At 36.6% G+C, this 14,266-nt stretch overlaps 1 protein-coding gene and 1 pseudogene across 1 annotated transcript; one reads left to right on the forward strand and one right to left on the reverse strand.

Moving 5' to 3' along the window:
- Positions 1-1,120: 1,120 nt before the first annotated feature.
- tmem167a (transmembrane protein 167A) lies at positions 1,121-7,024 on the reverse strand. The gene is made up of 4 exons (XM_047381606.1): positions 6,874-7,024; positions 4,658-4,767; positions 2,426-2,460; positions 1,121-1,927 (listed from the first exon to the last, which is right to left on the reverse strand). The coding sequence occupies exons 1-4, from the start codon at positions 6,874-6,876 to the stop codon at positions 1,857-1,859; spliced, it is 219 nt and encodes a 72-aa protein (XP_047237562.1). The 5' UTR covers positions 6,877-7,024; the 3' UTR covers positions 1,121-1,856.
- A 6-nt stretch (positions 7,025-7,030) lies between these two features.
- The window catches only part of LOC124877948, a 32,065-nt pseudogene continuing 24,829 nt past the window's right edge, over positions 7,031-14,266 (forward strand).

The following is a 14,266-nucleotide window of genomic DNA, read 5'->3' on the forward strand; positions in this document are numbered from 1 at the left end:
TTAAAATGCCTGCCAAGATAGTGGCATCTGGTATACTTACTAACATGACTGGTTGAGGAAGACATGGTTATATATTTACAAAAAAGATAGAAATTTTAACAAAGAGCTTAAAAGAAATCAGAAGGAATGTTTTACACCAATCCCGACCTCAAAATCCAATATGGTTGTCTTGCACACATAACTGTAATAACAGAGACAATTTGTATCTCATTAAATCTCTTAAATGCCCATACAGTGCTACATAACCTGCTTCCACATGTTGCCACAATGTTTGATAGTATAGGATGAAGAGTATTAATTGGTATCAGATTGTACTGCTAAATAATTAGCCCGGGCAATATTAGCAAACAAACTGGCATGTTTTCTATTTTGTTGTCAGTTTAATTTTTACTGGGAGCTCTCAAAAACAGCTTCACTGCAATTCTCACTTGAGTAGTTTGTGATTAAACAAAGATCAACTTAAATAACATATGTTGTTGCTTTGTAGCTCTATAATCAGTTTAACATTTGCTGCTTGCATTTACAGTGCAAATAATATCACTGAAAGCAGCTCAAGTACCACCAGTAGTACTTGTAATCCAGTTTGAGAACTACAGGTTTAGGCAAAAGTGACTGTGATGCCATCTTTTACCAGCTTACTTCTACTTTGTGGATGAAAACAATTCAGGCAGCATCTTCAGATAACATTGCTTTTCACCACTTGGTCAAAGCAATCACACAATGTGAGCTTGCTGCGGGGAGTGTTTAAAATCATGCACCCACATTGTCTAGGATGTTCTGAGAGAGCATAAGAGCAGGATGTTCTGCTCTTATCCTGTCATAGTTAAAGGATGTCAAATCAGCAGCAACATACGATTATAATTTCCGAAACCTCTCGCATAAACCCCACACTAACCGTGATTTTGTCCACATAATTATAGTAACTTCGTAATGTCGTGGAATGGATACAGTTATTGGTCTCTTACAGTAAACCTTGGGAACATGAGTGTTGACTGCATAATTACAGGGAAAGTTATTCTATAGTCTACACTCTTGAGGATTATACTTAAAACTAGAACTCCTAACATCTGTAAAGGTGTTGATAAGGTGGTATTTTCTGAACCATCATTTCATAAAGAAACAGCATTCACAGAAGATTTATTGCAAATGTAGTTTCGCTTGTCTGAAGTATTAATGACACTCCTTACTGTATGACATGAAAATGAATATAAACAGGATACCAACAGAAAGTACTTATCAAAAACAAAAAATAAAAGAGTGTTTTTAATAAATAGCTGCAGTGATTTTAAAAACGTAGCTTTTAGAGACAGAGAGAAACTTGACATCTAAAACACAATATTAGCAAACTGCTTGGTGTTTAATGTGATCTACATCATTAGACACAAGAAACAGGACCCACCATGTAAAGCTCTTGGAAGTATGGACATTTATGTGAATTCCTTTTTGTTATGATTAACCTCAGTTTTTTGTAATTATGAACAAAAACAAATCTAAAATTTATTTTGTCCAGCTACGTATCAATTAATCCCACAAACAGTTGATAACAGAAGCAATGCCCCTCCTGATTCCCAAATGCAAGCGGACCAGGAGCAGTAAACATTTTGGACAAACACAGACCCAGATCTGGGGCTCCACAGAGAGGATTAGACAGACTGGGAATGGCAGTACACCCGTTCTACCAGACAGACATTCTGCGTCTCTGTGGTTACCAAATGTTAAAATCAGGCTTAATCTTTTTTGTAGTTTTAATACATTAAGTGACAACCAATGGTGGTCCTTTCTACGGTCATACAGTCCATGCCTCATTTCCAGTTCATGTCTTCAATGTTCCATTTGTAGGCAAAATGGAGGCTGTGCTATTGTAGAAACAATATACTGAACGCCATGATGACGCAGCAACAAGCCACCCAGGGACTCTTCCGCTCACCTGAAGAAAAGGAACAATGTAAAGATTTAAGGCTTTTTTTCCCCACAATGTCGTCTAACTTATGTTGAAATATATGATAAACTGTGGCAATGTACAGATGCATCTCAATAAACAGATAGAACCCTCAAAGGTTTTTTTGTTTACTTTTATTTTAGAAGTTCAATTCGAAAAGGTAAATTTGATATTACAGATTTATTAAAAAAATGGTTCATTTCAAGCTTTTATTTTTTATGATTAGGGCTCACAAAACCACATTTCTGCATTAAAATTAAATTCATACTCATCTTGTGTAATGAAAATTCTGTGAAAAATGTAATATGGGGATTTTATTAACTGCAATCCATTAACATTATAATTAAAAGATAAAACACCATAAACATATCATTCTGTTTAAATATTTTACAGTTCCCCTTTCTGAAGTGAGTTACCAAAATAAATGAACTTTGATGATATTCTAATTTATTGAGATTCATGTGTAGAAGACGTTAATAGGCTTACCTATTCTGGCACATTTCCAGAAAATTCCTAGGAGTCTACAACACAAAAAATTAGAAGAAAACAAAAACATTAACAAAAACACATGATCTGAAATTTCTTTTTTTTAATAAGGTCTGGTTTTTTGTAAACAAAAACAAAATCAGCAGTTATAATTAGTATGATAATAAATATAATGGTCTGAGTGTAAAAACACAGTATAAAGGTCATTTTAAACAGAGGTGGGTGTACTTAACCATTTCCGTTTTGGCTTCATCTGTGTAGTAAATATTGACAGAGCAGAACTTGTTGTATTCTTTAATAAACTTGAAATTAAAATCTAAAGCTGTTCAGAACTTGCTTTAAGCCCAGGGCATTTATAATTAACCCACTGGAATAAACAGAGGTTGTAGATTTGTTATAAAGTGACTGTAGCAACCACCAGCCAGTCTGATAGTAAATTTTAACAGAACGGCATCCTGCTTTTGATTACAAAAAACAAACAAAAACAGGAAGGCTCTTCCAGTCCAAGGAGTATAGACATCCATCAAAGGCATGATGGACAGCAGAATGTCTTCCCAGTTCTATTGACAGCTTAGGTTTGTGCACTACTGCAGGGTATTGCATTTCCCACGGTGTTTGCAAAGGCTTGTTAGTCATTTTGTGTTGTTTCTGCATATACAGATGACACTTTTTTCCAAATAGAGCTGACAGTGGTTTTTGCATCAGAAAACAAGTAAAAATCTAGTGCCTATTCAAAAGGAGAACCGCATAAATACTTCGCTTCTAAAATGTTTTCACTGCTCAACAAAACTAAAGGAACACTCTTTAATCCGAGTTTAATATCAAGTCAGTTAAACCTCTGGACTATTGAGCTGGTCAGTAGTAGGATCTGATCAGGGTTGTTAATCAGTGTCACCACTTTTGGTGTTCACTAAAAAGGAAACAATGAGACGACCCCAAAAACAGGAACGGTTTTGCAGGTGGAGGTGAACGTTATGGTGCCTGCAACATTGTTTGGCATGATTGGTTTGGTGGTGGGTCAGTGTTGGTCTGGGGAGGCATATCCATGAAAGGACGCACACACCTGTACAGGATTAACAAAGACATGCTGACTGCCATTAGGTATCAGGATGAAACCCTTAGAACTATTGTTAGATTGTTCACTGGTCCTGGGTTCCTCCTGGTGCATGATGATGCCCAGCCTCATGTGGCAAGATTATGCAGGCAGTTCCTGGAGGATGAAGAAATTAATAACATTGATCGGCCTCTGCACTCCCCTGACCTACATCCAATACAACATCTCTGGGACATCATATAAGGTCCATCCGATGCCACCAAGTTGCTCCTCAGACTGTTCAGGAACTCAGTGATGCCCCGACATTGTCAGGCATGAATACAAGCTCATGGAGACATTCAAACTACTGAGTACCATTTTAAGTTGCTGTAGTGGTGTGAACTTCTCTGACTTCAGATTAAGACCTCTGTGGGTTGATAATTTTCATTTACATCAAACAAGGTGGGAGCCTTTGTTCCTAAACACATTACCCATTCCATATCACTTTGGATCCCCCGCATGATTCCTTTTCCTATTGAGATCTGATGTGTTTTCAAAGTGTCCTTTTAATTTTTTGAGCACTGTGCTTTGCTGATGCATATATATATATACACAAAGAATATTGCCTGTGATAATATTCAAAGATGAATCAATGAGTAGCATAAAATGGCTCATTCATTTCACACAAGATGTAAACATTACAAACCCCTACCGTTATGCGTCTGTCTAGAGAAATGTCTCTCCCTTCACCAGGGCTGAGTCAGTGAATGAGTTTAGCTGTGGCTGTTTATGGACTCAGGTTTATTAGAATGTGAATCAGAGAGTTGGCAATCAAACATAATAATCTTGTAATGATTAAAATTATTTCTTATACTACCAGACCTTCGATAGCCACAGTGAACTACAAGAGGTTATGTCCAGAAGAATTAACCAGAATTTTAGAACCAATCACTGTGTACTGGGTATGCCCCTGATTAGGCGAGGAATAATTTGCCTTGAATATGTACAAGATGTAAAAACAAAAGATGGACCCTAGGCAATGGCAGCTCTACCAAGCAATGTGTTAATTATGCAGTTCAATATGACTTGCGTGCTGCTGAAAAACAGGAATAGTATTTCTTTACAAAAGCCCGACAGAGCAAGAAACCTCAGCTGCAGCTTTTCTGCTGGTAACATTTTTAATCTGTGTGAGATCATACCCGGTTTTATTCTTGTCCAGCAGGCTGGGAGCCAGAGCTCTGATGTAGGCACAGGTACAGATTAGCAGAAGAATCACGGTTAGCAGTGCTTGGAAGTTGAAAATGGCTGACTGTAAAATAAAAGAAAAGACATATTTGTCAAAACATTCGGTTTAGTTTAGCAATAATAATAATAAAAAAAAGCTTCCTGAAGAAAGGTCACCTGTATAGGACTTATAGTACCTGTATTACTCTGATTTAGTCTGTTAATACAAGCTATATTTCAAAATCCACCATCCACCTGTGTTTCTTAATCTGAATTAGAAAGCTTTCAGGATTCGTTAAGGAATGAAAGAATAATAAAAAGATCCAGTTTTGAAGTACAGATTAATGGCGGGCCCCAAATAAGATTTTTTTGGTCTGGTTTTCAACAGAGCAAAAACTGAAAAGTATTTTTTTCCCCATGTTCATTAAATGCATCAAAAGCTGGAAATTGACCCCTTTTTTGTGTCTATCAAGAAAGCTACACAACATAATTTTCTTTTATGAATGATCTTTGTAACATTTGACCTTTGAATGAAGAAAATCTGTTTACACAAGTGAGTTTGAAAAGGGAAAAGTCTTCAATATCAAAATTAAATTTTCACTTCAGACCTTGAAGTACTACAGAAATACGTGCTCTCCTGTTTATGAAAGAAAACATTACCCAAAGATGGTGGAAAATTCTGTTATTTTTGTCTGTAACAAAAACTATGGTTAATTATAAAGACATATGAACAAATTTGTATTTTCTAAATGGTTTGTTTGTAATAACCAAGATTACCCTTGTGACTGTGGAGATGCCATTCTCCTCCCTGTCATCAGGGTTTATAAGACCAGTCAAAACAGATGATGCTAAATTGTCTTTTCTCTCCAGAACAGAGTAAGAAAAAAAAAAACTATTTATTCATTTCTAACAAATATTGTAACATTCTATCCTCCATGCAGGACTTGTACAAGTCTGGGTTCAGGAAAAGGGCAGCTTACATCTCTGAAGACCGCACACATGCTGGACACAAACTGTTTAGACGTTTAGACTTTTACCTTTAGGTTTGCTACTGCCTGCATTGCTTTCTAAAGGGAAAAAAATGTATGTGCTTTTATGTCCCGCAGTTTTTGGAAACATACCCAGAAAGTCATTTGTTATTTCTTTCAATCCTGTTAGTGGCATAGCTGGGGCTAATTGCTGATGTACATTAGGAATTGTAGCAGTTTTTAAAAACTAATGATGCAGTGAATTACTTATTGCTTTCAAGTACCCATTTACAAAAAATAAAACACTAATTTTTTTTGATAAGTGAGCACATGCATAGTTTGCCAACACAAAGTCAAGAGTCCATCAAAAACGGGAAATAATTCTTATCTTAATTCCAGGGTTTAATTATAATGCTTCATTTGTAAAAAAAAATAATGCAAGTTGAATAACTATTTGTTTCAAGACAGAAATATTTTTTATTGCTATTTTAAATGGTTCTACATAAATGAACAACTGGGCAATTAGTGAACATTTCCTACCACTAAGATGGGTATATCACTCAAAGATCCATTGTTGGACATTTAAAGACAATATCTAAAATATTTGTATCTAAGTTAAGAATATTTCTGTGATTTTGGGTCACAATGTTTTGTGGGAGTACATAAATAACGCAATAATTTCAGCTTTTAAATCACTCCTGCCATTTTAACTATTTGAAATCTTAACATGCTAATTAGCGCCCCTGCTTTTTCCAGCAAAAACAAATACCTCTGGATAACCTGTAGTGAAATAGATGTGTTCAGTCTGTATTCACGCTGATTACAAACCGCCACGCTGCTGAGGCAAATGCATCCAGAGCAGCTCTATTTCAGGTGGTCCCGCTACGTGGCACGCCTTGAAAACATTACGGTTTCCACCTTTTACTGCCACTCACAGGTCTTTGATATTACGTAAATTTACGGTGACACATAAACCAGCTCACACGACAATACAACTGCGTTCGCAATGTAACCATTTTCGAAAACATCACAGCGCAGTTTGCTAAACTTTTAGCCTATTTTAGCTACCCAGCTTGTTGGGGTTAGCATAAACTATACGCCTGTCATCCTGACAAACTGAACGGCTCGCAGCTTCTAACCGACTCATAATAAATGCAGACTTGTATTATAAAATATACCTATTCGCTGGAAAAACAAGTTGTTGCTGATAAAAACAAACTTACCATTTTTGATAGCAATCAAAGCCACATCACACTTCCTGTTCTTTGGAATTTACGTAACGTCACTTGTGAGCACGTACCCTACGTACAAACGTATCGAATGTGAAAGAGCTCACGTTGTTTGCTGATTGGCTGGGAAGAATTAGTCGAAGGAGTTGAAGGGACAACCTGAGCTGTCAACGTGAGTGTTCAAAGATTAGCTACAGTTTTATTTACAACTTGCTGCGATTGGACCTCGAAGCCATTAACTTGTACCCGTAAGTTCTTTTTGACAGAGGTTTGGATAGGGGATTAATTTAACAAAACAGTAGGTATATTTCTGACCTAAGAGAACCAAATTATCTTGAAACCTAAAATGCAAAAATATTGTGCAGCAGCAAAGTCTGCATGCTGTTATTGCTTTTACTGCACCATACTGCCTTTGGTGCACTGATAAATCCAGTGATACTGCAGTAGTAGAACCACGAAGTTGTTGGTACATTATATGAGTATGTTTTAGTCGAACAAATACGACAATCTTTAATAAGACGATGAAAGAATACAGCGAAATACATACAGTGCCTTGCTAAGGTATTCGTGCTCCTTGAACTCATTTTGTCACGTTATTACCCCAAAATTGTGATAATGTATTTTATTGTGATTTTATGATAGACCAACACAAAGTAGAGCATAATTATGAAGCACAAGAATATGGTATTTATTTATTTATTTTTTCCAAATAAAAATCTTAAAAGTGTGTCATGCTTTTGTAAGTTGTCCATATAAAACAGCGCTTTACAGAACATTTCTCTGCATTTGCAGCTGCAGGTTTTTTGCCTTATGCATTGACCAGCATTGCACATTTAGAGGCTAACATTTTTTGCCCACTCTCCTTTGCAGAATAGTCAAACTTAGTGAAATTGAATGGAAAGCATCTGTGACATCAGTTTTTTAAGTCTTCGTACATAATGTCAGTTGGATTAAGGCCTGGATTTTCACTGGGCCCTTCTAACATTCAAATCTGGCTTAATCTAAACCACTCCATTGTAGTTGTGGAAAATGTTTCTGTCTTGCCCTGTAATTAGTTTGATTCCCATAATCTTTGAACATATTCCCTGTCAGTGCTATAGAAAAACAAATTAAATTCTGTTTCCCAATTTCATTTTTTTGTAACTCATATACCTCTTTCTTCAGAAAGAGGTATATGACCTTGATTAGACCTTGATTGTCAAATCAAGGTCTAATCACACAAATCAAGGTAAACCACACATAAATAAATAACGTTTAAATATCTCACTGCAGGGATTCATGGGTAAACAGGCTCACATTCCTCATAATGTGATTCAGTGTTATAGTTTACAGCGTTATAAGCGTTTATAAGCGTTGTGACTGCTTTAGATCGTGGCACTGTTGTCAAATCAAGGTCTAAAGGAGTCACAGTATGTGCAGTGCATGGTAAACACCTATATGTGTATGTGTACTGCTGTTTGCTCAGGCTTGTCACTGTGGAGGTACCCTCAAATATACTGCTATTGTACCCTCAACAGTGGGTACTTCTACCCTTGTAGTTTGTATCTCTATAAAGGCCAGAATTTTACATTTGGTGACACTCTTGTACCCTCTAGTACAAGTAAAACAGGAAGAAAAAAGGAACCTTTTCACTGAATTTCACATTGTACAACAGTCCCAACCCCAAGCCACATCTCCAATCTCACATTTCCAGTTTTAAATGTCATTGAGTTGAGTTGTTGAGATGGTGTAGATGGTGATGGCTGTGGGCAGGTAGCATCTACTGTAGCGGTCAGTTTTACAGCAGATCTGAAAAAGCCTCTGACTAGAAATACTTTTTTTCCTCAATTTGTTTGTACTTTTGACAATGACAATAAAGGATATTCTTATATTCTAATTCTGTCACTTTGTTGCATAACAATCTCATGAAGAGAATTCTCAGGATTGTGTGTAATGACCTTTATTTTATGAAGCATCCTTTTTGGCACAATGAAGATGAAAAATACATTCAAAATAAAATACATTACACAATAAAATACATTGTAGTTTGTGGTTGTCATGTGACAAAATGTGAAGAAGTTCAAGGGGTGTGAATACGTTTGCAAGCCAGTGGCTTGAGTTTATTGTTTCTTAGGTAATTTAAGTATGTTTTCATTTAACATTTGGTGAACCATTTTGGTAGCGGCACCATCAGCATTTTAATCTTATTAAACATAAAAAGAAAGCTGATTTTTTATTTTTATTTTATTATGAATTGATCAGGACAAAATGTTGTTGAATTTCTTTTGTTAAACATATATAATTTACAGTTACAATTCAGATCCGTTCTATCCAGGTTTTTCTGATGCAGCCTAATACCTGTCAGGTTCAGTTTAAAATCCAATTATTTATACTTTAATATCATCAATTGAAACTTAAATTGGCCATAATATTTTGTTCTGGAAAGCATTTTCAATGCTATTGTCTCATTATGATGTAACGATAGATTTTTTGCGGTCCACTTTTCGCTCAACATTTTCACAATAAAGTCTCCTTCCTTCAACAAGCCACACACCATCTTGATTGCATTTAAACCGTGTTTTTTAAATCCCAATTGACGTTTCCTTCCCAGACACTCCTAGAGTCCGCTCTGCAAGGAAATCTGTCACACTGTAAACCACACATAAACAAATAACGTTTAAATATCTCACTGCAGGGATTCATGGGTAAACAGGCTCACATTCCTCATAATGTGATTCAGTGTTATAGTTTACAGCGTTATAAGCGTTTATAAGCGTTGTGACTGCTTTAGATCGTGGCACTGTTGTCAAATCAAGGTCTAAAGGAGTCACAGTATGTGCAGTGCATGGTAAACACCTATATTTGTATGTGTACTGCTGTTTGCTCAGGCTTGTCACTGTGGAGGTACCCTCAAATATACTGCTATTGTACCCTCAACAGTGGGTACTTCTACCCTTGCAGTTTGTATCTCTATAAAGGCCAGAATTTTACATTTGGTGACAGTCTTGTACCCTCTAGTACAAGTGAAAAAGAGGAAGAAAAAAGGAACCTTTTTACTGAATTTTACATTGTACAACAGTCCCAACCCCAAGCTACCATGCACACAAATTTTGCCAAGTAACATACAAAATGAAATTTTATTTTCCATTTTCACATTTCAAGTTTTAAATTTCATTGAAAAATTAAATACAAAGCTGAACTATGACAAACAAAATGTCATCAACATCATAAGTGTCATTTGGCTGGAATACCATTTCATTCTACATCAACTTTGATTCTGTATGCATGAAAGTGGCGCGCCGCTCATACAAGATGGGTTATCAGCATTTTGCCAGAAAGAACCCATACGGTGTTAATGTTGAAGATGTCTTTTATTTGCCAAAATAGTGGTACTGCCTCTGAATGCAGAACATCTATGACATACTTAACACAGCCATAGCACCACTCTGTTTCTCCACAAGCCAGAAAAAAGACATATTTTGACAGTCAACTTTGTTCTATTCAAAAGACAGCCAATCAGTGTTGGCTGTACATATCTAACAGATCATTCAACCAACCAACCAAGCTAAATTTGGAAAAAAGATCTGCCCCAGGAGCAAGTACTTTTTCTAAGGCACCAAAGAAAATCAATCAAGTATTGTTTTACTTTTTTTGCCCCAAAAAGCTCAACCATAGCCATTTGTTTAATAAATGCTACATTGAACCTATTAACTTCAAATTACATTGTTTAATCATCTTTTCTTTCCTTTTGAAAAGTGTACTCTTAAATCTTTAATAAAGAGTACATATATGTACCATTTACTACTTGAGAACATAAATGTACATTTCAGACCCTCAAATATGTGACTTAGGGTCCAATTATTTGCCCTTTGTGTGTACATACGTTTAGACTGTACCTCATGGGACAGAAATGTAATCCTACCGTACCCCTATTTTTGACAGTGTGGTGGTTAAGATGGATAAGACGCCTTTATGTCTGACTTTAGATAGTTGGAATCCAAAGTAGGCTATTAGTTTATTAAGTAGTGCCTTAACATTTGTTTCAGTTTATTTATAAGATAAGTTGCTTGGCGCATTGCTGTGCATTCTGGGCGATTTGCAACGAGCAGTGCAGTAGTAAATCCCAGATATAACTAAGGCCTGTGTCAGGAATTGAATGTTATCTGCTTGTCCATCTTCCATCACTCATGAGCAACATATCAACATACTTGAACTCCTCTGCCTAAGGCAGAGACTGACTCCCAACCCGGAGAGAGCAGTCAGCTTTTGTCTTGTTAAACGTTTTGAAATATAATGAACAGTTATACAAATGCTTTAATGTCTTATTTTTGCTTTATTTTAGTTTTAAGATTTAATATGATCCACCCTGCTTCCTTCAGTTGTGTTTCTGATCCCTGTTTGATCTTGTTGACTCATAAAATAGAACAGATTTTGGCTCCTGATCAATCCAATATAACTCTGATCGACCCCCCACAAGTAGATAATATTTATTTGAGTCACACAGACACATTTTCTGTAATTTAGAAATCCAAACAACACAGACAGATCCACTAAAATGTTTAGTGCTTGTCTTGCCATCACTGGCCACCATTTTGAACCCCGAGTTCAAAGCAGTGTTAGGAAGAGTATGCTATACAACAGGATGTGCTTATCCAAATCATTTTCTGTTTCTGTTTTATAAGAAGTGAGTTCTGTTAGAAAATAAATTAGAATTATGATTGTGGAATCAGACATATTAATTGTTCAATTTTGTTATTGATATTACATAATAATCTGTTTTGATATTTTTCAATTTCTTTCTGATCCTATAATGTTTAAAAGGTCTAAATGCAACAAATAATTAAATGTGTATTTCCTTGTGCTGTTGGTAAGTGCAGAATTGCTTTAATCCTTCACTAAACAAAACATTTTAATACACATTTCTTTTGATTTATTATTTATTTTATTAGGAAATGTCTCATTAAGAAAAAACAAGAAAACTGTTACATTAGCGCGGTTTAAATTATAGATGTAAAAAGAATAATTCCATAACGTTTTCAAGGATTTTAGCAGTGTAAATAAAGGTATAAAAACAGTAAGAGCAAAGGTAAAAGCTATGTGCCATGGTGTTCTTGTGCTGATGATTTATTTGCTCCAGACTTTGCATCCGAGGTTCAAGTATCTGAAGAAATGCCGACAGTAAGACCAAAGAATCGTCTTTGATGGTTTTGCATGGCTATCCATCCTGGACAGACAGACAGTGCTGTTTATTTAATTGAAGTGTCCTTCTGTCATTACCACGGGGTCATCGATCCCTCACAACAGATGTTACAGTAACTAATGAGTAGCTGGGTTCACTTTATGAGGTTAAAGTTGATGCCTTCAGCAACTCCATTCATTCAGCCACGCCCCTTCTTAAAGCACATGGGGTCATCCTTAATCTGTTCCATGTTTTATTTTTACAGGTACTCAAGGTTGTGCTGTGTGTTCATGTGTGTGTGTGTGGATGAGGTACATAGGTTTTATGTTGGATCTCTTCAGCATGCATCACTTTGAATGACCTTGATGCCATCTCTCTGGCTGTCTTCATAAGACAAACGATATGTAGAGGACAAAAGCCAATATGGTTTTAAGTCTTTTACAGTGTTTTCACACTGAACCTTTGGAACTATTCTTAAGGTGCCAGAGACCAGTTTCTGGAGTGGATCACGCTGGTGTGAACCGATCCTCGACCCTGAAAAAGACCAGAGAACCGTACCGGGGCATGGTCACAACTACTGGTCTCGGCACAGTTTATCCGGACCCTGGAGACTCTTGCTTGTAGTGTTAATGCGTGCCCTTCCCAGTGTATCATAATATGTGACACGAGGGAAAGGCATTTGAGCAGCAGAAGAAGAAGAATAATGTAAGAGCACAAATCATAGGATGAAAGAGTTTGAAAATGTCTCTTGGGGCTACGTGGAAAAGTGCAGACGTACAACTACATTTGAACACCTAAGTAGAAACATAAACTATGGTGAGACAGACTTTCTCCTTCATGCGTTTTTATTTTTTTTCGATCAGCGCTGTACTGGAGCAATACAGCCCACGAAACAATCCGTTGCAACTGCATGATGTCGTTTAGTCCAGTCTAAAATCAATTGGGCCAACTGAATGTCTGAATTTTCTTACTTTACCAATCCCTGGACCAGATAGGCAGAGTGAATGCGTCTCTAGGCTGTAGCTAATTGCAGTCTCCATTCACTTCAAAAACCACTGGGTTACAAGCAACGCTATTTGGGTTATTTTTGTTGCCCAGCCAAATATGGATCTATCCAGGTCTGAGTGAATTTTACACACCAGATTTAGTTTTTGGGTTTGATCCAGGATAGTGGGCTAGGTTATCAGCCTAAGAAACATGTTAATGGGACTAGTGTTTAATTTTAAATCAACCAAAAGTGGGTTGAACATAATAATCCATAACCCTGATTTGCACACAAGTAATATTTGGGTTTAAATTGATGATCTTTTATATTCATTCTTTTTTATAATCGTGCTTTATTTCTGTAGGGTTGGATGGAGGTTGATGCAAAAAGGTGAAAGGCAGGACATATTGGCAAAAAACTGATCATGGCTCAAAGAATTCATACTCAATGTCCAAAAATTAGCCATAACATTATGACCTTTGATAGGTGAAGAGAAAAGCAGGGATTATTTGTTCCTTATAGCAGCTGTTTGTGGGTGAGTTATATCGGCAGTAGGTGAAGATCTTGTCCTTAATGTTGATGTGTTAAAAGAAGGAAAAACAAGCAAGCATTTGGATTTGAGTGAGTTTGAGAAAGACCATATTGTGATGCCGAGAAGACTGGGTCAGATCATCTACAAAACTGCAGCTCTTGTTTGGTTTTTCCAGGATGCAGTTATCGGTATCTATCAAAAGTGGTCTAAGGATGGAACAGTGGTAAACCATCAACAGGCTCTTCGGTGCCCAAGGCCCAATGATGAGCTGGTGTAGCTCAGATTGCTAAAGAATATCTTCTTTTGTTAAAAAGGTGTCAGAATTCACAGTGCATCCAATTTTGTTGTGTATGGGGCTGGATGATCAAATACCAGTCACGATCCCCTGCTCACCCATTTCCACTGCCGACAGCATTGCAAGTGGACCACAGACCAATGGAAGAGGTTGACTTGGTTTGATAAGTCAAATTTTCTTTTACATCATGTGTATGGCCATGTGTAAGCTGGGGGAGTCTAATACTAGCTTGCCATTAACACCATAGAAGACAAAAAGCTAATATCTTAAGTGAACAAACTCTTTTTGAACTAAACTGATTAAAAAGCATAACTATACAATTTTTATATTGAAATCTGATCTGGGGATTGTAATGTTCAGCATGAAAGTCTGGCACTCTCGTCTGAGCCAACAAACTAGATCACAGTGTTTGACCGA

The sequence above is a fragment of the Girardinichthys multiradiatus genome, chromosome 12 (genome assembly GCF_021462225.1).
Source record: "Girardinichthys multiradiatus isolate DD_20200921_A chromosome 12, DD_fGirMul_XY1, whole genome shotgun sequence".
NCBI lineage: Eukaryota > Metazoa > Chordata > Actinopteri > Cyprinodontiformes > Goodeidae > Girardinichthys > Girardinichthys multiradiatus.

Excerpts from the sequence above, each read along its gene's own strand:
- tmem167a (XM_047381606.1), bottom strand. Across the intron at positions 2,461-4,657 it reads CTGGACAAGAATAAAACCGG|ACTCCTAGGAATTTTCTGGA; the intron begins GTATGATCTCAC and ends TTTGTGTTGTAG. Across the intron at positions 1,928-2,425 it reads CTGGAAATGTGCCAGAATAG|GTGAGCGGAAGAGTCCCTGG; the intron begins GTAAGCCTATTA and ends CCTTTTCTTCAG.